Source organism: Hipposideros armiger, unplaced genomic scaffold (genome assembly GCF_001890085.2).
Source record: "Hipposideros armiger isolate ML-2016 unplaced genomic scaffold, ASM189008v1 scaffold_166, whole genome shotgun sequence".
Classification (NCBI taxonomy): domain Eukaryota; kingdom Metazoa; phylum Chordata; class Mammalia; order Chiroptera; family Hipposideridae; genus Hipposideros; species Hipposideros armiger.
In genome coordinates, this window is record NW_017731516.1 from 2,798,267 (window position 1) to 2,821,090 (window position 22,824).

The 22,824-nt window shown below is 32.7% G+C and overlaps 1 protein-coding gene across 5 annotated transcripts in view; it reads right to left on the reverse strand.

Moving 5' to 3' along the window:
* Nucleotides 1-22,824, reverse strand: part of CNOT2 (CCR4-NOT transcription complex subunit 2) — a 112,883-nt gene that overhangs the window by 1,953 nt on the left and 88,106 nt on the right. For 4 of the 5 annotated variants that reach the window (XM_019651775.1, XM_019651773.1, XM_019651778.1 and 1 more), the window contains 11 exons: nt 21,149-21,296; nt 20,236-20,418; nt 17,900-17,979; nt 15,176-15,301; nt 13,311-13,435; nt 12,202-12,322; nt 11,954-12,110; nt 9,538-9,599; nt 9,399-9,448; nt 7,379-7,479; nt 5,530-5,674 (listed from right to left, as the gene is read on the reverse strand). In XM_019651775.1, the coding sequence (XP_019507320.1) occupies nt 5,530-5,674; nt 7,379-7,479; nt 9,399-9,448; nt 9,538-9,599; nt 11,954-12,110; nt 12,202-12,322; nt 13,311-13,435; nt 15,176-15,301; nt 17,900-17,979; nt 20,236-20,418; nt 21,149-21,296 (1,298 nt within the window). The remainder of the gene's footprint in view (nt 1-5,529; nt 5,675-7,378; nt 7,480-9,398; nt 9,449-9,537; nt 9,600-11,953; nt 12,111-12,201; nt 12,323-13,310; nt 13,436-15,175; nt 15,302-17,899; nt 17,980-20,235; nt 20,419-21,148; nt 21,297-22,824) is intronic. The other variant, XM_019651774.1, reaches the window with a different exon arrangement.

Here is a 22,824-nt window from a genome sequence, read left to right on the forward strand (position 1 = left end):
ATCCCACTTAAAAAATTATGAACCTTAATATGTACTATGCATTAAAGCCAACATGTAACAGCACCATGGGTTAACATATTTTACCGTATCTATCTTGTTTTGAATTGATTCCATAATTAATGTTTCCATTATTAAATTAAGGGGAAAATTTCACCATTAAATTAAAATGAAAACCTAAGTCACGATTAAATTTTGAGATACAAAACCAAGTATTTAAAATTTAAGGATATTACATTAATAATTACAGAAATTGTAGGTATACCATATTGAAAGCCTAGTATTTATCAAAATGAGAGGTACAGCTGACTTTATTCTAATCTTTGATGACTCTGTAAAAGTACATACATATATTATCTTCATTCTGCACATGAGGAAAAGGGGGCTCACAAGTAACCTTCCCAAGTCATACAGTAAGTATCAGATGTAGGTAGGATTCGGAACCAGACCCGTGTTAACACCAAAGCCCATTGACTTTTCTAGTATAACACACTATTTTTAATATTTTTAACCTAAAATCCAAAATAGAATCACTTCATTACAACCCCTATCCAGAAATAATGTTGAAAAAATTCAGTCCACTGACAAATGTTTATAAAGACGTCACACTGTGATGATTTTAATCTAAAAAGATTCACTTTACAGGACTGGTGGAATAACTAAGGCACAGTGGCTATTTTGCTTATCAGTAAAAACCAGCAAACACCAGAATCACCGCTGCCATCACCACAGCGCTCCCTAATGCACTGTATAAGGACCCCTCTCTCTTCCTACCTGTCTAGGCTTTAAAAGAATTTTATTGCCTGGCTTGAAGATGAATATCCAAGTTAGTGAAGAAAATATCTTCTTGTTATATTATTCTTTAGAAATTAAAGTTAGCATTTTAGTTCTAAACTACAATATGTGTAGTCTTAAGGTAAAAAAGTCTGTTTGTAACTGTGACAAATCATACATCCCACTAAGTGATAAAAATTAAAATTTTGTTCAATTATTATCCTGTCCTTGTCGTTTGTCATTGTACATTGGTGAACTACATTCTATTATTAGAAATTAAACTAGAATAACTTCATCAATGCACATATTTTTTCCTACATGTTAAAAAAAAATAGATCAGTTTAAATCTAGGGAGCATAAATATTTTAATGTGACAGTTAAGAAAATCTCAAAGACCTTATATATCACAGACTCAGAAATTAAATAGGTCAAATTTTGTCTTCCATTTAAAAAAGTTTTTTTTCTGGGGGGGTGGGGGTTCTATATGTACTTTTATTCTTAAAACACATAAAGCTTACAATAACTTATCTCTTTGTTTTCTGTGATTGCCGATAACATCTCTTTTATGTGTTTGTTAAATGTACACACACAACACGCATGTACACCTTTGTATAATCTGTAGGGGCGAGAAGGGGGCCTGTTTTGCACACCACTGCCAATTGCTTAGAATAGTGCCAGGCCCCTAGCAGGTGTGTAATTAATGGCAGATGAATTAATAGACACAAGTTTTCTTCACTTCTTTTATGAACATAACACTTAATTTTTGAAATATTCAAAGATTCAATATTAGAAGGTCTATGTATATATTTGCTTTAAAGGAAAAAAAGAATTTAGATTATAGTTTAATGATTTTAAAAGGCTAAAAAGAGTTTTAGATAACTTTTTAAGACTAACTTTCAATGTCAGGTTTTCTATTAATAAACTTAGGTTACACATTCTCAAAAGGTTACTGTGAAGCAAAATGGAAATATATGCACTGAACTCAGATGACCAAATAAAATTATTATTACAAAAGCATTAATGTCATCATTGACCTAATTGCACAGAGAAACATACACTGCAGGAATGTTTTCTCAAATTCTCAAAAATGTCAGCTTTCTTTTAATTATGATAAATCCTCATTAAATTTTAGGAAGAAGGTAACGAACTATCTTAAATAGTTAATAGAAATAATTTTTATTTTGAAGTACATATTACTGATTAAAGTATAAAGATGTAATAAAGGGTACCAATGAAGTCAATGAAAAAGTTTACATCTATATCAGGCTATAGTATGATAAACAACCTAAGCATTAAAAATCCTATTCAGTGTTGGACCCACAAGGCAGTCAGGCTGAAAGAATTCGTAAATTGTTAAGTCTTTAGTTTGAGAAAGCTATTGATAATAGGGCAGCCTCCATCATCTAAAAATACTCTGTGGATGAAATTGTTTTAAAAAAACACATCTGAATTACCATAAACTTTAAATTAGTGGGGTATTGAGTAATTCCAGCTAAATTACATAGGACAGACCACAAAGCCTGCTGACAAGTCAAGATTATCTAAAAGGGGAGAATAAGCAAATACAGTATCAAAATTTTTATGTACATACATTATTAAAATATAGGGAATTCTTTAAATAAATAAGGAGATGCATGGTAGAACTCAGAATCAGAATTTTTAGGGGATAAGAAATACTTCTGATTTAAATCATCTACTGCCTTAATATTACAATTCTTTATTTCTATGAAAATTTTAAGTTATTTGCAAAAGAAAGAACCTCATACAAGATATTGATAGGAGACCTGATTATGGTTTAATCGGGTCAATACTATTCACGATACCATGATAACATCAAGCTATTATTTGTAATATTAATTCGTACTACAGGCTTCTTACAGTGAGTTGAAGCTATTAATGCATGTTCTTTACCTGTGAATAGTAAGCCTACTTTACAAATTGGGATTTTGAAGGTAACTTGGGACATGGTGTTTTAATAGATTTCCTGTAGCATGACGAACGAATTGTTAATAAATATACTATGAATAAAACTAAATTTCTTAATTCCTAATCCAGTTTCTGGGAAAACACTGAAAACATCCTTAAAAAAAACAAACAGAAGTCACTGTAAAAAGTTTATTTTGTGAGTATAACACAATTTAAAAGTTTTAAGTTTATGAATTTGTATTTTAATATAACCAAAAGAAATTAATATTTGATAGAAACCAATAATTCTACTTGCTTTCGTTACTACAAAAACAATTTGGGTGAAGAATGTCAGTGCAAATGGCCAGCAAATTACTCAAGAGAGATTTCTTAGGGAATAGCTTAATGATATTTCCCAAATTTTATTTTCCTACTTCTTTCACAGCTAAAAACTTTAAAGGTAAAGGTTAAGACAAAAGCTCAACTGTCCAGGAGATGGGATAAAACTGGGTAAATTATTTTACTCTCTCTCTCTCAATTTTCTTTAAAATGACATTTACTTGACTGGGGAATTGCTTTTGTGAGAGAATAAAGGGGCCCTATTGATGTTTAAGTTGTTTCTGAATATTTAATTTTATGGGGCAAACTTTAAGTTCTCTAGGAAAGTGGTATTTTTTTCACATACATTTATTCACATATATTGAACTAAAATTTAACTAAAATTATATATCTATTTCAAACATCCATCCCTTTTGAATACATGAAGTTTGGAATAATTTACAACGATATTGAGCAAAAAGCTCAGTTATTTCCTAATAGAATTTTCCTCCCCTCTAACGATACTTTCTCTCTCCTGCGGAATCAACTAACTGAGAGATTCTCAAAATATGGCTCCAGACGAGGACCAGCATCATCACTGGCATCATTTGGGAACCTGTTAGAAATGAAAATTCTCAGGTCCCATCAAGAGGCTTACTAATCAGAAACAATGGAGGCATGGCCAACCAACTTGTGTTTTAACAAGGTCTCCAGCTAATTCTGATGCAAGCTAAAACTTGAGAACCACTGACCTAACCTAACAATGATCAAGTATCATTTTTCCATCTTTGGAAAAATAGTAATAAGCTGTAATAACAATGACGATAGAAACAGCAGCAACAAACTACCACAACTACTCCCATGTATGAAATACCCAATGTATGTCAAGCATTGCACTCAGTGTAAATGTGTTTGTGTGTAATTTCATTTAAACTCCATGACAATCTAGAGGCAATTTCAATTTAAAAGGAAAGGAAACTTGGGCCAGCCGAGTGGCTCAGTTTATTAAGAGCTCGCTCAAGAGTGTGAGCTCTGAGCAACAGCAGTTCGATTCCCAGCCTGAGCTCAGCTGCCACTCAGCTAAAACAAACAAACAAACAAACAAACAAAAGGAAAGGAAAGGAAAGGAAACTTGCACAGGTAAAAACATAAATAGCAGAAACAGGAGTTAAATCTATGACACAAAAACTATGGCTTTCTATTACACTATACTTCCTAAAGAACATGTAACAACATACACAATGTCTCATGTACTATTTGTAACAAATGTAATTACGGTAATACCTTGGTTTGCGAGCATAATTTGTTCCGGAAACAACCTACTTGTATTGCAAGACTGCTTGTTTACCACGTTAAAATATATTAGAAATATTTGCTCATCTTGCAGAACACTCACAAACCAAGTTACTCGCAATCCAAGGTTTTACTGTATTTCTATTTAGATAAAAGTTTAGGTCATGGATCTACCTTTTGAAATCAAAATATGCATAATTAGAATTGTTAAAATAATTCAAATACAGTGTAGTGCTATATGGACTTGGTCTGAAAAGTAATGACATTTACCATTGAGAAACACCTAAAAATAATAAAAAAAATTTAATCTCCTGAACGTGTTTTGTTTTGGTGTTTTTTTGTTGGGCTCATCTTTTCCTATTTCCTTTTTTCCAGTTTTATATGAAATCTTCTTGTGATGTAAAACTCTTTTTGCGATTAATACCTGGTAATCATTTCATACTGTCTTCTTAACATGTTTTACCTTTATATCAGTTTAGTAAATCTGACTCAAAAGGAGGGGGGGAAAGCCCAAACCAACAACTAAAAACATCATCCAATGACCTGTCAAGAAATATTTTTCTGTAAATAATGCTGCAGTGAACATCGGGGTTCAACCAATGTCACCCCAATAAATTTAATTCTTAAAAAATATATTTTTCTTCTGTTTCAAAATCTCAAGCATCTTTTATTATTTTTTAGCTGAGCCATCCTGCCACCTTTTGGCAGTTCAGCGGCAACTCAGCTCGGGCTGGGCATCGAACCGCTGTTGCTCAGAGCTCGGACTCTTGCACAAGCTCTTTACCAACTGAGCCACTCGGCCGGCCCTCAAGCATCTTTCTTGCAATGAGTGAAAGTGTTTTTAAAAAGTCTGTTATCTGTTTACATACTGGTTTTAGGAAAATCTCATAGTTGCTTAATTAGAAATAATAATAATGTAAGAATACATGACTGGGATTACAATGGGATATCTTTATTTTACAACTGTGTAGACACAAAAATATTTCAAATGTTACCAAGGCTTTTGAAAAATTACAAAATTTCTTACCAAGTTCAATCATTTTTCTAACTCTGGGTGAAATGAGCTGTTTCTGCATACTCTCCTCGAGTTCACTCAAGCCAAAGAGGTGGAGACAAAAGACTTAGCAAATATCTGGCACATTATTGGAATGAATGTATTGGTACATATAAACAGGTAAGAGATCACTTCTTTTTAAATTCAGATTTATACATTTACACATTTGCACATGGAAAAAAATATACCTTAGCTACTTTCCTCCAGTTAAGACAGTCAAAGAAGTAATATGTTCCCCTCTCATATGTATTGGTTTTCATTGTTGGTTCCATGCCTGGTGCCCTGGTAATCCATACTCGTTCTTCTTTGTGGTATCTCCAATCACGGTTAAAACTTAAATTTTTAAGAGAAAAAGACAATTAATGTTTTCCTGTGGCTCATATTTTATAAAACTTTTCTCAGAAAATAATTACACATAAAATGCATAAATATGAATGCTTCTTTATCCTGAATTTTATTGTTGTTAAATACAACCCTAGTGAAATATAGGAAAATAATTTAATTTGTGTAAAATCCACACTCTCCAACTAATACACACATCTTTATTTAACTGAAGGAACTTTTATGCAAACAAAATGGACCTTAAAAGCTCTATGAGTAATGTGATAAAAACTTTGGCCAACCAAATAAAGACACATTGTTCCAAAAACTTCACTCCTTTCTTGTTCTTCTTGATATATAATAGAAATTGAGATATCTATTAAAACACATAAAAACTCCAACTATTTGTATTATTTTGTAAGGATCTAAATAAATACAAAGTCTATTTGAATTAACTATTTAAATTCACGTAATTCTTTAACTACACTGAAAAAAGAGTATCCATTAAAAAAATTCTTATTTTATTTTTTAGTCAAATCTCATTGATCCTAAATTCTCAAAAGCCAAAGGATATCCATTAGAAATGACTCAAGAATCAATGAGGATTTATAACCACTTGTAAACTGGGGAAGTAACATTCAAAGGAGGTAAATGTACCACAAAAAACATCTCTGGTAGAACAAACCTCCATGTAAACAAATATTTTCCTACCAATACCATGAGGTAATTTTTAGACATAAATAAGATATGAGACAGAACTGCCAGTGATGGATGGATAAATGAATGAATGAATTTATTTACTTATGAATAAATCAAAAGAAACAGGTAACAATCGCTATCTTACAAAAAAAAGAGAGGAAAACATGGGAAAAAACAAATTCTCAATTGAGAAATAAAAAACAATTTATTATCAACATAGTGAATTTTACATTTAAGTATCTGATCGAAGGCCATTTATAGAAATGTTATTAGGGATATTATAAAGTACTTAAAATCTGTTAAAATGTCTCCTAATCATAACATCATGAATTTTTATTAACAACTCAAGTCTATAGTAAACATGATTAATAGTATAGTCTATTAGTAACAAAATATGTTACCAACAGGACATATGAGAAATGACACAAAATTTTAATTCTTAGGGTATCAGGTAAAACCAGAAATGCTCAGGAAAAAAACATATCCAATGGACCAAACTTCTTAACACTATTTTCTTTAAGTTGGTCAACAGGCTCCTGATAATGAATGCGGACTTTATCAACACTTCAAAATGCACAAGAAACACATACAGTGACTTGCCCATATAATATTTAATAGATGTTTATTAAATGATGAAATTCACTTTGTGGTTCTACAAAGAGTAAGATGAGCCACAGTTACGAACCATATCTTGTACTTCATGTATTTATAAAAATTAGATTCACCAAATCCATGAGTCAAGTCGATTTTGTCTTCTTAGAAATTTAGGGTAAGTTTAAAATTCTTCTTTTTATGTATACAGTAATTATGAAGCCATGGTAATATAAGGTTTCAATCTAAATTAGCTTTATTTTACTAAACGTAAAAATAAACAATTTAAATTTCTTGATGGAGAAATAGTTCCACTTAAAAAAAAAAAAGACAAAAACTACAGCCATCATCACTTTTAAAGAGCAGCTTTCAGAATAAACAAGATCCACTATAATACAAAAGTGTTTAAAAATATTTTGAACATACAGCTCTACTGCAGCTAAAAGTTGTAATACGTCCCCTCCATTCATGTAATAGAGATAGAAGAGAAGGTCTTCTCCATATCGGCCAAGTTTTATTGCAGCCAGCTGGAATAGAGAAATAAATTATTCTGAAATATAAAACTAGTTTGAAAATCCTAACATAATTGCTACTACTAAAGTAAAAATAGGAAGAGAAACAGAAATTCTTTTCTCTGTAGCAGATAACTGTTATTACACGATTACACAGGTAGTTAAAATCTAAAGAGGAGTTTCATCATTTAGGGGAGTTTTATCATTTAAATGACTAAAGTCATTTAACAATTATTTCTGGTACATCTATTTTATGTACCAATAGGAAAAAAAGCTAAATAAAAACTTCTAAGCAAGTTCAAATGCTGACTGTCTTACTTGAGGGATTTATTAATTACCCAATGTGGCAGCAATTGTGGAATACTGTGCTCAGAGATGCAGGACGTATATTCGAGACCTAGTTCCATTACTTACTAATATGCCATGTCCAAGTTATTTAATGTATCTGAACTTCAATTATAAAATGTAGACAATGACATCTGTAAGGGTTACTAAAAATGAAAATGAAATTAAGTAAGTGACTATATGTGAACGCACCTTGTAGAGTGTCTGATACATAGAAGACTTACAGGAAATGTTAACTGAATCTACATCTGACAGTGATTCACAAATCAGTTGGTTATGTATTTTTAGCAAATCATAGATGTTAAGTACAAAAATCATTAAGAGCTTGCTCTTTATTTTGTTTAAACGGATGACTCAAAGATGTCTGCTTTACATGTCCCTTCACAAAGCAGAAACAGTTACCTATGAACTATAAAATTGTGAGTTCAGTAAGTCTCAAATTCCCACATTAAGGTAAACCTTCATTAATAGCTCACCAAAATGAAAATACTTTCACCTCTTTCCCTAATCATGTAGCTAAATGCTTACTTAACTATCACACATTCTCTGAATATAATTTTTCTCTCCATTCATACTATCCTCATTCAGGTAGCACTCCCAAATGTGTTAACTTCTCCTAAATTAGAATTTCTTAAATTGGCATAAGAAATGGTTCTGGAACCCTTAGGTATTTAGAGCAAAATAGCGCTATTAGTGGAGGCGGCAGCAAATCACATAATCCAAAAATAGAAAAAACTAGCTCTCTCTAATACTTTTTATCTTCCAACCTATTCAAGTATTAAAAGACATAATAAGAAACATGTCTCTTTACTTAGCTGTCCACACATCTGCATCCATTTGACTACACAACTCCATGGTACAGACGCAGAACAGTCATTCAAATTAGACATTTATACACATATGAGTAACAGATAGGTATATATAATTTTAATAAATTCTAGCTTTTCACAAGACCAAAATTTAGATACCATTTCTAACAACAATGAATGCTTAGTTCTTTGCCCTAAAGCAGGAGTTTAATATTTTCTTTCTTAAAAAAAAGATTAATGCTGCTCTCTGTTAATAGTTCCTTTATAACTAGAATTTTAGGTAATTAAAAAAAATACAAAAACATACAGAAAAAAGTCAAAGGTCATAAATAGCATATATATATATGCTATTCTAGATATATTTACAAATGTTACTATTTATAACATTTGTAAAGAAAAATTTTTCCTAATAAGGGCATAAAATTAGAATATTGAAAGTAAATTGATTCAATTTTTCAAGTTAGTCCACTCCCATCAACTGTGGTTATGGCTGTACCCTGTTATTAATAACTATAAAAATATTTTACCAGTCCTAACATTGTTTTTAAAATATTTTAAAAATATAATCTAGGACCTCATCAAAACATTAAGATTACAAACAAAAATAGAAATAAAATTGTTAAATATAACTGAGTGAACATGTGAAAGTATACCCAAGACCACTGCTAATTATTTCAAGTATGCTGTCTGAACTAAAAAAAAAAAACAAAAACAAAACAGCACCTAAAAAATAGATAAATTCTTGTTGACTGAGTAGAATAATAAATAAACTACACTCACCTTATCCCTAATGTGAATGTTCGTTAAGTACTCAGATGGAACATGGAAGTCTGGGTAATAAAATGAAAAAAGCTTTATTAACTGAGTCTCAGTTACAAACATATTTTTAAAAGGTCTGAACACAAATATATTTTCCTACCTATGTCTTGAGGTCGACAAGGTGAAGATGCCCAGGGTGATGCAAATTTGGGGTAGAGATTTCTGAATAAGGGGGGGAAAAAAACACTCTGAAGTCCAAAGTAGAAAAAAAGATTTCTAATTTTAGTTCAGGAAAAACAATGACTTCAAAAGTGAAATGAGCATTTTTACTTCTAATTTCCCTTCTTGGGTTTACTATGACTTGTATACAACAGGAAACTGAAACAAGGTTTTATATATATAGAAATAATACTTCAACTGACTGCTTTAAATTCATTAATACCACGCCCCCAAGTAAAATTACTTTCCCATTTATATGGCCAGAAAAAAAGTCAGTATTTATTAAAATCAAAAGTTCAAATTCACCTACTATTTACTGAATGCCTAATGTTTATTTATTACATGGCTGGCACTGTCCCAGGTGCTTGGGGATGCATCATCAAAGAAAGCAAAGATCACTGACAACAGGAAACTGACTTTCTGGTTGGGGATGGTGGGTTGGACGGAGGCAGACAAAAGTAATTTGTACAATAAATAAATAAACAATATTCCTCGTTACTGGAGGGGTAGGGAGGGGAGATTAATTGCACAATTAAACAGGGTAGTCAAGTTAGGTCTCATTTAGAAGGTCAGATTTGAAAAAAGATCTGAAGGAGGTAAGGGAATTAAACATACTAATTATCTGGCAAAGAGTATTCTAGTCTGAGGAAACTGCTAGAACTAGGGCAGCGATATGACCAACATGTCTGAGGTACAGCTAGGCCAGTGAAGCTGGAACAGAGTGAACAAAGGGCGGCAGGGGTAGGAGAGAGACACAGATCATGCCTGTTAGGTTTTTAATTGTAACGAAACTGCAAAGCCTTACTGGGTAGTGAGCGGAGAATTAACTTACTCAAAAATAACTGTCCTGGCTGCTGTATGAAGAAGACATTGTAAGGGGCATCGAGAGAAGCAGGGATATCTAGTGACTGGCTAATGGAGTAATCCAGGCAAGAGAGGGGAGAGGATGGTGATTCAAACCAGCGTGTTAGCGGTTAACAGTAGTGAGAAGCAACACAGCGACGATTCCACTATGTCAAATGTTACTGACAGGTCAAAAAAGGTAAGCTCCTGGGAAGTGACCACTGAATTTGGTAACACAGTGGTCATTTCATGATTTTGATGACAGAAGTTTTAGTGCAGTGGGGGCAAAAATGTTAACTGAAATGGTTTTAACAAAGAACAGGAGAAGACAAATGGGAGATACAGAGATGGCTCTTTTGAAGAATTTTGTTTTAAAGGAGAATAAAGAAATGGGGGGCATTAGTCAAATCAAGAATAAGTATTTAACATGAAAGAAGTAATAGCATATTTATATGCTGATGGAAAAAATCCAACAAAATGCAAAAAACTGAAAGCATGTATCAACTATGGCAACAGGGTGCAAGATAAGAATAAGCGGGTACAGATGGTAGGTAGCAGGTAGTTAGATTTGGTGGGAGAAATGCTGACATTCTCTTCTGATTACTTCTTTCCTTCTGAGTAAAGTAGAAATAAAAAAACACGGTCATCATCTGAGAGTAGGGATGGGGAAAAGGTATTAAGGGTTTGAATGGGGAAGTATAAAATAGCTGCATCGGAGAACAAAAGAATGAATGAATTAGGCATACCAGCTATGATTATGGTTGGCAGAAGGTGGCTCCCACTTCTGAGGTTCCTGACCATAAATTTAAATTGAGACCAGGCAGCAAAGTTGTATGGTTTTCTCTGGCCACGCTCAGTAGCACAGGTCAAAAATGGAACAGGCAGAGCTATAACCAGCGTTGTAGTTTTTGCCATGCAAGCATGACAAAGCAAGAGAGGGGCCAAGGAGTCAAGGGTGTGTGTGACTGAGCAGATGACTGACCCCAGAATTTAACTGGGTAAGAAGTGAGTTCAGTGCAGGGAAATTGAGACAGGGATGCTGAGGAACAACGAAAAGGTAAAAAGAATGGACTAAAGGTGCCAATGGAGACAAATGATTACAGGAGCCAGTGCTAGAGGGAGAGGGATGGAAAATAGGAAGTGGCATGGAAGCAAGGAGATAAAATCACAGAGAAACTTAAGTTACTGTTCTTAGTAATGGCAAGGTCAAAGGGGACTAAAGAAGCGAGCAGGTGAGAAATGGGAGGGGGTAAGGTTTTTGGAAAGAAATTCAAGGAGCTGAGACTTCAGGATTTTGGAAGGATCATATATGTGTCGAAGCTGCCAACTTCGAAGAGGAATGATATTGTAAAGTGACAGTGATCCAGGAACTGATGAGAGGGAATGGCCCAAAAAGTCAACAGATAACAGCAACAATGAGTGGTGGCAGGGTGATACAACCTGATGACATGAAATTAAAAACTATAAGTCTACAGGGAGGTATTATATACAAATGTGGAAGAAAAGAAACTTACTCAGGAGAGTTCAGATTGAGGCCTAATGTTGTTAAGTCACTTCCTAATGCAAGATGTACCATTCCTGGGTCTGTTTCTGCTGCCCTGATAAATGTTAAGAGGCCAATCATTCCAAATTGGTCCGTCACCATCCCTTGAGGAATGTTAGTAACCCGACCTGGATAAGAAGATCACGGTCATTTTAATCTTTGATGAAACAGTACAGAAAATCAATTCTATAATATCACTGATGTATTTTAGAGTCCCACCATCAGGTAACACCTGGATCCCTTTTTTCTGCTGGTTGTTATTTTGTGTTGTTGAACTTTTATCTCCAGGGAATTTGGGTCCATCTGTACTTGAAGTTGTCTTGCCAGATGTATTCAAATTCTAACATGAAAAAAAAAATTAAATGTAACATTAGTAAATGTGTTAAGTGTGAAAATTTCTAGTTCACATATTAGTAACTTTCTATTTACTCTTTATTATATTTAAATTGGTAGCAAATTATTACCTGTTTTTCAAGTTACATGAGTTTTTTGTTTCCACAACTGTCCCATGGTATACAATAAATCCTGTATTATACACATTTAAGTATTTAAAGGGCAAGAAAAATATGGAAAATATTCTTATTTATCTCAGATCTTCAGTCACAGATAAAATATATTACCTATCCACCCATCCATCCATCCATCCATCCATCATCTCAGGACTTTATGCTCTTGATACACTTAAAGTTCCACTCTTCAATATTTTCATTTTAGAAGAGAAACTAATATACTAATTACCAAAAATGTCACCATAAACACCTCCAAGATAAGTTAAAATATATGCATTTTTTAAATTCGTTATTTATTTTAGTTCTTACCCAATATCTTCTTGATCAATTATTTTAACAATATATAAACTCCTATCACAAAAAAGCGCTATTTTCAGTGAAATGTGGAAGAAATAAACATATTTGTTAAGTCAGAAAGAGGAAGCTGAGTTGGCTGAATCAACACAGGAATAAAAATGTGTATAAAGATTCTTCAAGGAGAAAACTTACTCAAGAAAAACACAGCTCCTTAGAAGGCTATAATATCAAACTTCATGGGATCCAGCTGACAGGGACTACAATAAAAGTCTAAATTAACTCTGAGAAGTTCAACAGAAATTTGCAAACCTATATGAAATAGGAAAAAAATAGGCTATCTTCTAAGTTATAAAGGTTTTCCACATTCTTCAGAAGTTAGATTATTACAGGTATTCAAGAAAAACAATTTCGCAGTAGTATTTAATAAGTCCTTAATATAATCTATAAAACTGTTAATATAAGAGAAATCTGAAGGGAAAAAAAAACCTACATCACTCACATACATAATTCTCAGTTACTTACAGATTTACTGTCATCATTACTTGATGTTGGATCTTTATAGCTGGAACCAGGTAATGCTGGAAAATCTTCATTGTGTATTGAGAAGTCCTGGGATTGCTCATTTGCTGGTTTTGTTACCATTCCAACTATGCAATAAAAATAATCCGGAGAATTGCAATTGTTATTTATGCTATTTTGCTACAAATTATAAAAAGTTAACTTTCCTCATGAGAATATACCAAAAAGATTCTTTTTTTTTCTATGAAAGCATACTTCAAAAAAATTAGTATTCAGAGTAACAATGAAGAACTAAATTTTTATATACTGATTAATAACTCAATATACAAAATAATACAAGGGAAATAAGTGGTAATCTTGTAATTCTAATCTAATGTCATATTATATAGATGCTTTAACATATAATTTGATATTGGTAATAATCATTAAAATTTTTGGTTTAAAAGCTTGCTTTGTTTAAATACTGGACTATTATAAACACCAGTTAATTGTCAAATACAAATTACCAAAAAAAGTTTTATAAGAACATGTCAGTATTCTACATGAAAGTGACTTACAGAATGAGCAAATTGCAATCAATTATAAAACAACTCCATATTTTCTTGGACTCCATGTAATAGATGTAAAACATGCAAGAACTGGGAAGTAATCCTCCCACTATACTTGGCATTAGTCAGGCCCTTATTGGAGAACAATATCCAGTTTGGGGCTCCACAATTCAAGAACGATATGGAGAAACTAGAGATGGTCCAAGGAGAGCAACGGGAATGACTAAAGGGATGAAAAAATGGACCTATGAGGAAAGGTTAAAAACATTAGAATCTGAACTGAGAATCAAATATCTAGGTACTCAACTTCCAGGGCAGGTCACTTTTTGTTATTTCTGGAAGAGTGATTAGGAAACTTTAAAATAGGAACAATAAATTTTTTCCTTCTTGACATATTGTTATTTGTGTTTATATTCTGAAAATCATGGAAATCCTTCTAGGCTGAAAATGGGGAAAACAGTTATCTTATAAGAGTGATGAACTGATCCCTCTAAGTTCATTGTTTCTGCTACTGGCCTCTATCAGGTTCTCCCAAAAGGAACAACTATGTGCAAAGGACAAAAACAGTATGGCTATATTGCTGTTACATAATTTTCATGTCTAAATTGTTACTGCACATGTTTCACACACTCCCTTCTTTTCATTTAGCTTCTATTAGCCAACTCTCTTATTTATTAGACACAGTAAAAAAGGGGTATTAATGGCGACTAAGAGCCTACATAAACTATACATGACCCATGAGCAGTGGTTCTCAACAGGAGACAATTTTTTCTCCTCTGGGACATTTGTCAATGTTTGGAGACATCTGTGGTTGTCACAATGGGGGAAGGGTAGAAGGCAGGGAGTGCTACTTGCCAGTAGGCAGAAACCAGGGATGTTGCTAACCATTCTAAAGGACAGTCCCATATTTACAAGGACTTACTGACACAAATATCAGTAGTGAGGAGGTTAAGAAACTGGCTTAGAAAAAGTCTTTACTGTATGGTCAGTCATTACGAATCACTAGAAACAGGAATGTGTTCTTTTAAAAAATATGTGATGATTAAAAAAAAAAAGGCAGACCACAAAATAAACATTAAGGTGTATTAAGGCAGAACTGCCAAAGGAAGTAAGCTCTGAATACTAATGAGGACTTCTTTTTGGGGTTTCTGTACAAATTAAGTTTTCCCATCTAGCTTTGCTATGATAGTATTCTAGCAGGAAAAAGCAATTTGTGTACATCAACTGACAAATTACACTACTCTGATTAGAAAACATACATGTGCGCGTGTGTGCGCACAATGGAAACTTTCCATTGGCCATCATTAAAAAGCTTATTACCATAAGGAGCTCTTCCAGCCAAAGGGTTTATTAATGGAGTTGGGTTACCACTTCCTTCCCTTCTGTTTCGGTCTGCTAATGCTGGAAAATCTGAAAGGTCCAATCCTGTCACATTTTCGCTTCCATCTAAATAAGAAGGAACACTAGTTACTGATTCTACAAACATTTAAGAGGTTATTAAAGACCAACCATAATATAATGTGAAATGACAGTCCCTTCTTCCTAAATGATGCACAGCACAGGAGCAGGTATATGTAGGTGCACAATAAATACTGTGGACTGATTTCCCATGAAAGGAGTTCATAAACAATTCAGCAAAGCGGTTTGTAACTAGCATGATAAATATCCCAAATCTGAGAGACTTAAGATAAAGATAAGGAGTAAGGTGGAACATTACTTCCCCTGTGAAAGATGGTACTCTAAAGTTATAGCTTGTTAGCTAGAAAGAGAAAGGCTGTGGTGATGTAACTCCTCTTTTCATCGTATTTAAAAGCAGAGGTCATATCTGAAATGCTTGGCAGCTTCGGTTACAGACAGATGTGGGAATGACAGTGCTTCCTGCAAATGGCCAAAATCATATCTGAGGCACAGGCAATGGAAGCAAAGCCCTAAGGACTTCTGTCCTGTGGTCTGTTGGCTCCACACACAAATGTGTATGCATGCATTCGGGTGTGTGTTTTGCAGTTGGGCGTGTAAGTAGGGTGGCATAAATAGGGTATAATTAGGGTTCCCATGTCTGGTGAATGCTGGGAAGCATGGGAATATGATGTAAAGCCTAAAAGTTTATACTACCTATTACATAGTAGGCGCTCAATAAATATATACTGAACGAATAAAATTTATTTTTGTTCATTTTAAAACTCAGCTCTTCCTTTTAAAAATTAAAATTTAACCCAACAGTTCTACTTTGCCTATTTTAATCACCCCCTTGATTTTTTAACTTTTATTATTCTTATAATTTTGTATTTTTAATTTTAAAGAATTTAATTTTCTACCTGTTTTAGCCTGTACTATATATAGCTTTTCATTAATCTTTCTTTCACCAAGTGTTTGAGGACCATTTTAAATTTATTTTACCCTTTATACCAGTTAATTTTAATTTTTATCCAAGTTTCATAAGTAGAATAATCTCAGGAAAAAGAACTATTATCTCGTGATTACTTTGCTGATAGAAAAATAGTACACTATATTAACATTCCAAGTTAGGTGACAATTTAAAATTATGAAGCGTAAAAGATAAAAATCATTCATACCCACTGTTTTTAAAGAAACTGCAGTTTATGAAATTTGAATTTTAATAAGATAGTACTATATGAACAAAACAATAGAAATTAACAATTTATAGTTTCAATCCACACAGTAGCCTCTCTTGAATTATGATTACAAATTAATTATAAACTCTGAATATACATACATTAACTTTTAGTATATGTCTTCAGTTCCTCTAAGATGGAATTTAAAATTGCTATGTTATTTGAGAATATTTTTAACTTAAAGAATAGTTTAATAAACCCCCAAATTTATATTTTTAGGGAAAGACTTAGAAACAATTTTCCTATTGTTAAATATAGTTAAAATTGCATTTAAGAATTCTGAAATTTACACAAGTGTATGAAACCATAATTCAGAATATAAGATGGCACTGTCAGACACAGTTATTTTATGGTCCATTAAAGAAAAACCTCATCAATTAAACTATGATATGCAGCCTGATTTCAGAGATATTAAAATATGAAAAACTGAGCATTTTAGAGACCATGAATATGGTACTTCATTTTAACACCTTCAACACAATACTATAATTTTCAAATGCTAAAATTTTTAATTTTAAAGTCTCATTTGATCAATCTATGCTGCTAAACATACAATAATATTTAAAAAATGAAAGGCCCATAGCCACAAATGACATTTCATTACTAAATCTCTCCTGCTTCCACATATGCTCCATTTCACTGATTGTTCTTTCACCTTCTACTTCTTTACATCATTTCTCTCTCAACAACCGTGTTCACTTGGCTCCTACGACCATTACAACATCCTTTATTTCCTTTATGAAGGCAGGGTCTGGAGGCAAGGGCAGAAGAGGATAAATCTGAAGGAGAATAGCAACAAAGCTGCCTGTTTGGTCTGAAGCAGTTGATAAAAGAAATAAACCAAACAGGCTGCAGGAATTCTTTACTGTCAAAATCAGAATTGGTTTTCCATGTAATTAAATTTTGAATTTTTTACATAAAATTGGATAAAAAGTTCATAAGCATTAAATGCCAAAATGAGTATTATTAAAACTATTTTAAAAAATTGTAAGTGATCCATATTATTTTAAAGATTTCTTCAATCTGGGTCTTTCTAACATGAACGCCATTCCACCCAACCTAGTTTAGATTGTAGTGACAGGACAGAGGATAGAAAAAGCTTCTGAAGCAAAAAAGATTCTAAGCCATAAATATAGACTAAGTTAATGTTTAGGCTCCTTGAGGTATTAAGAAAATACTGATATTATAACATTATGCTATCACCATGCCAAGTGAAAAAATATATTTAGGAATCTTCCAAGTGTTCACTGAATTAAATCCTATTCCTGTCAAATCCTCACTAAATTCAATTCTACCATTTTAACATACACACACAAATCCTGTAATATTTTAAGACCAGTATTTTGAATTGCTTTATATTTCAAAGATCTACCATATTTTTTATAGGGTACTAGCTCCAGAATAAGCTTACCTGTTCCATTAAAAATGTTACTTGATAAGGAGTTATTCATTCCAAATGCCTGATTCCTGTTCATTCCAAATCCAGACATACTGGGTACATAGAAAATAATTTTAGATATACAGTAAGAACACTAACTTTCAGATGATGAAAAACAAAAGTGTATACTTTTGATCTCCTCATATAAAACGTTTTAAAACAAATATTAATTTTTTTAGTTTAATCTTTAATTTTATTTAAAAGCTTCCCTGAGTCCTTCCATGAAAAACAGAGAACCAAAATGTCTTAAACAGATTAACTAAAAAAACAAAGAGTTTATATATAAGTCTTTAGGAAAACAGAGATTAAGGGTACCACTTTGTGTGTACTTGGAGAGCCAACTTACAGGATATATCTAGTGGCAGAACTAACTTCAAAACTATGCTTTTTAGTGTTAAGACTATGGTTCCTGAAAGTTTGTTTTTTTTCCCACTACTGGTAAAGCATGCTACTACTGTTACTTTCCATAAAAGATCTTTTTTCATACAGCCTGTCTTGTCCAACTAGAATATAAACTACTCATGGACAGGGTCCCATGGCACATTCATCTTTGCATCCTCTGCCCTCAGTGTTCAGGAGGATACAACAGGCACTCAACAAACGGTTAGCTGACTTGAATTCAGTGTGCCAAAACACGTCACTCTTATCTTAATATAGTTTATCTTTCAGCTACTTAAAAGAAAAAAAAATCTTTAGAATCTCAATTCTAAATCAATGCACAATTGGTGTTTGGTAAATAGTTACAAATGCCTCCCTTTTTCCCAAAAGCCTAAACATGGGAAAATAAAAACAAAAAATAAGGCTAAACCTAAAGCAAGGCCAGAAGTAATTAAGAATTTAAAGCAAATTCTACATTGAAAGCATTCATCTTTAACATCAAATTATCTGATAAAAGACAGTGTATCTGTGTTATGAATGTGATTAAATTGAAGATAACAGATTTTTTTTGTTTTTGTCTAAATCTGTAAAACTATGGCCAAAAAATATTTTCATAAAATATGCAGTTGGGGAAAAAACAATACTCTAGATAAAGAGTAGGAAAGCCAATAGAAATTTTTGTTTAATAGCATGTTGGAATTGCTTATGATATAGGTACCCTGAAACACTGAATATGTACTAAGCGATGAAAACATTCCATAATAAATACAGCTTATCAACAGTAATGAGCAGGGTTTTAGAGACCTATGTTTCATTGACCATTTATAAGCAAAGTATTTTTTTTAAACCAATAAAATTGTGAAAAAATATGGAAAGGCAAAAATTTTAATATACATTCAATGAACAATATTACAAGAATGTGGAAAGACGTGATAAAGCCCAAGAAGTATTATATACCATTAGGAAGCTATCAAGGAGATGAGAATTTTGATAACCCTTTACAAATAATAATTTTAAAAAATTAAAAGAACAGTAAAATTATAAAAGAAATACTTGTAAGTCTAAAAAAGAGTAAGAATTGGAGCTTTGTGGGATGAAGGTTAAACAGGAAATGGGTTGAGATTTTACAAGTACTAGTTAAAAGAAAGTGAAATAAATGTATATGATGATAGCAACTAGATCAAGGTCCCCCCCCCCACTAGGATTCCCCATTTTAAAAATTGGCAAACTTAAATGCTATTTTTGCAAGGAAGAAAGCCTTTTATCATAGATATAACTCTCATAAATTATCTAAACAGCTTAAAAAACCTAACATAATGGATAACTGGTCTTTATAGTTATTATTATTTGCATAATAGTATATGCAATGAATAGTGCAAAAAGGAGTAAAAAAGCACAACAGGTCATCTTTTTGTTTTAAATCCCAAGACATGACATAATTTTCAAATACTGTAGATGTAGTCTTAAAAAGTCTTCGGTCAGTCTCCAAAGCACAAAACTGAATTGCAGTTGAAAAGGTACTTAACCAAAGCATAAGTGGAGCAAAGCAGTAATAACAGTCAAACATGTCTCCATTCCTATTCATAACCCTGGAACTCTTACCACACAGGTGACCAGCCTCACTGAATATAGGAAGGGCATATCAAGAAAAATTTGCCTGGTGGCAACCTAAGAACAATCTTCTTCTAACAGCAACAGCTAAAGGCTTTAATGTGTTTTCTAAAACCACTGATTTTCAAAAGAATGTGTCTTTAGTTTGGAGAGGTTTAAACTGTAATGTGTAACAGAAAGAGAATCTCTGGTCATAAATACATGATGAAACACATTTATGAGACAGAAGCCACGACTCAAGAACAGAACGTTGAATATGAAAAGGTAAATCTGAAAATACCCAGAAAGACAAGTATACACAGTATCAATAAACATCTTACCTGTTCACAGTAAAAGGCTGTCGAGAAGGCTGCTGCTTTGGCATACATATTATGCTTGGCGAGCTTCTGTTGGGGCTACCTAACCCTGAACTGCTCATGCTATTTGTCCTGCTAGGAATTCCAATGCCCTGACCAACCTGGGAGTGGTTCATCATATTCCTAGGATTCATAGGCAAAATACCCCTGAAAAAGAAGTCCATTATACTAAATAAGCTCTCTACAATTACTCATTAAAATTCTCTGTAAATAATCAATTGGCCTAATTGTAGAACTTTAAATATACTTTCAAATTGCACTGCTAATTTTTATTAATTGAATTATTTTGTCCAGTCATTCTAGTTCTTTGAAAAGAAAAGCCAAAGTAAACAAACCAACAAGAAAGGGCAAATTATAGTGGAAATAATATATGGTGATACCTAGGATGAGAGAACTATTAGTGTGACTATGACATAAAATAATACAAATGTATTTCACACATAATTAGAATAATTTCATTCCAAATGTATGTCATTCTATTCTTCATACTAATATGCATCATCTATGTAATCTGTTTTATTTTAATCCCACTAGAGCAATGGGTGTGTGATGAGGGAGCAATAATCAGGATTTTCTGAGGAGTCATTTTAAATTGCACATCCTCTGTTGAGGAAGAAAGCTGGGTTTTGAAAAAGTTCCTCGGGTGGTGATTAACCCCGATACCCACCCAGGTGACAATCTGTATGCTAGTCGCAGGATAAAAACATCTTACACTCGACTTATCAATCTGCAGTGAAATAAAAGGAGCATAGGGTATCGACTTTCTTTTCCTCAGTGAAAGGCACTGAACTATTAGTTACCTTATTTAAAAAACTAAAAAACTTGCTTACTCTACAAAGATACATTTTGAGAAATATTCTGGCCCATCAATAAATACCTGCTTGGAGATGGAGGCGTGTGAAGTGACATTGTTGGTACCCCTGTTGTTGGCGTGACGTGGCTCGGTAACTGAGTGCCTTGTGATAAGCTGCGATTTAACTGAGGGGTATTGTTGCTCATCCCCCTCATTGGAAGGCCTAGTGCACCTAGTAAAAAAATTCAGAAGAAGGAAATTCATTGCCATCAGGAATGAAATTGTTATCCATCTTCTGGAGTTGGCAATTTAAAACATTTAAAAATGACCTAACATGTAATATAATATGCAAATTTTGAGTGGATATATTAAATTCATTCCAAATGGACTCTGATTTTACCAAAAATAATGTTCTAGTCTGAAATTTAGTATTATGAATGGATATTGCTTTCATATTTCTAATCTTTTCAGATTTCTATTTTACAATAAATTATGTCAATGATTTTTAACAAATTAGATGACTTATGTTCAATAAAAACATTCTGTACAAATATGCCTTGAAGAAATTTGCAATCTTGTGTTTTTGTTTTAAATCATAGCTGAGGTACAGACATTTAACCCCACTTAGCTGAACTTTAACTTTCATTTTTGTGTGATCTTTCTAAAATGCATTTAAGAAAAAGTCTCTTTATCACTACTTACACATACACACTTCTCAACATTTCAATTTTTACAAACCCAAAAGAAAGTGCCAGCAACTAATAAAAAAACTCAACCTGATATAACTATTAGCAACAAAAATTTAAAACATTTAAAAAAAATTTCGAAGTACAATGACCTTCTATTTATCTAGGACTTCTGGTGACAGATGCAGGGATAAATGTGTTCCAATAGGAGAATTTTTAAAGACTACTGAGGGTTTACCATTCAAATACAAAACATAAAAAAATTAATCAACTGGGATAAACATTTCAAAAATGTATGATGTATTTCCTTCCTTTTATTAATATGAAATATAATTTATTATTTTCTTAATGACAGAGAATGATCATAGGTATCTAATGTGCTAGATGTTATTTTTTCCCCCCTTTTTATCCCTCAAAGTAAGGATGTTTAGCTGCCATTATATCTGCCTATGAATGAATGCTGCCTTGCCTCCATTTTCCTGACCTACTTTTTTGGGTATTTTCTGTTTCTGCCAGCTGTGGAAAGGTACATCAGTCAACCAAGCTTATTCTGAACTGCAGGTTAAATAAAAGTGTAAGATGGAGTGAGAGCTAATGAATAAGTAGATGGTTTTAGTGCTAGGAATTTTTTTTTTGCAATCAGGATGTTTTTTGTTTATTTTTTTTATTGTTAGTTTCAGGTGTACAGAACAATACAATAGTTACCCTTTTCACCCTCACCAGGTAACAACCCCCCTCCCCCCATCAAGGAATTTAAAGGGGCTCTCCCAACTTCTTTTTTGGTCTAATTTTGGGTCCAAGAATAATTGTACTGACCTATTTTGAAACTATGACCTCCAAAAAAATTGAAAGTATATATATGCTATGAATGTTTCCTTCAAATATCTTTGCAAAATTTATCTTTTGGCATAATAATGAGCCATCTTCTAATCTAGGGATACCAATGGATCACAAAGATTTCACTGGAATCTGCCAGCCTCAGTCCTCAGCTTGTAGCCTAACTTTGCTTCTCAAATGAATGAAGCCAATGAATACAACTCAATAAAGCTACTATATTCTACTCTTTTTTTTTTT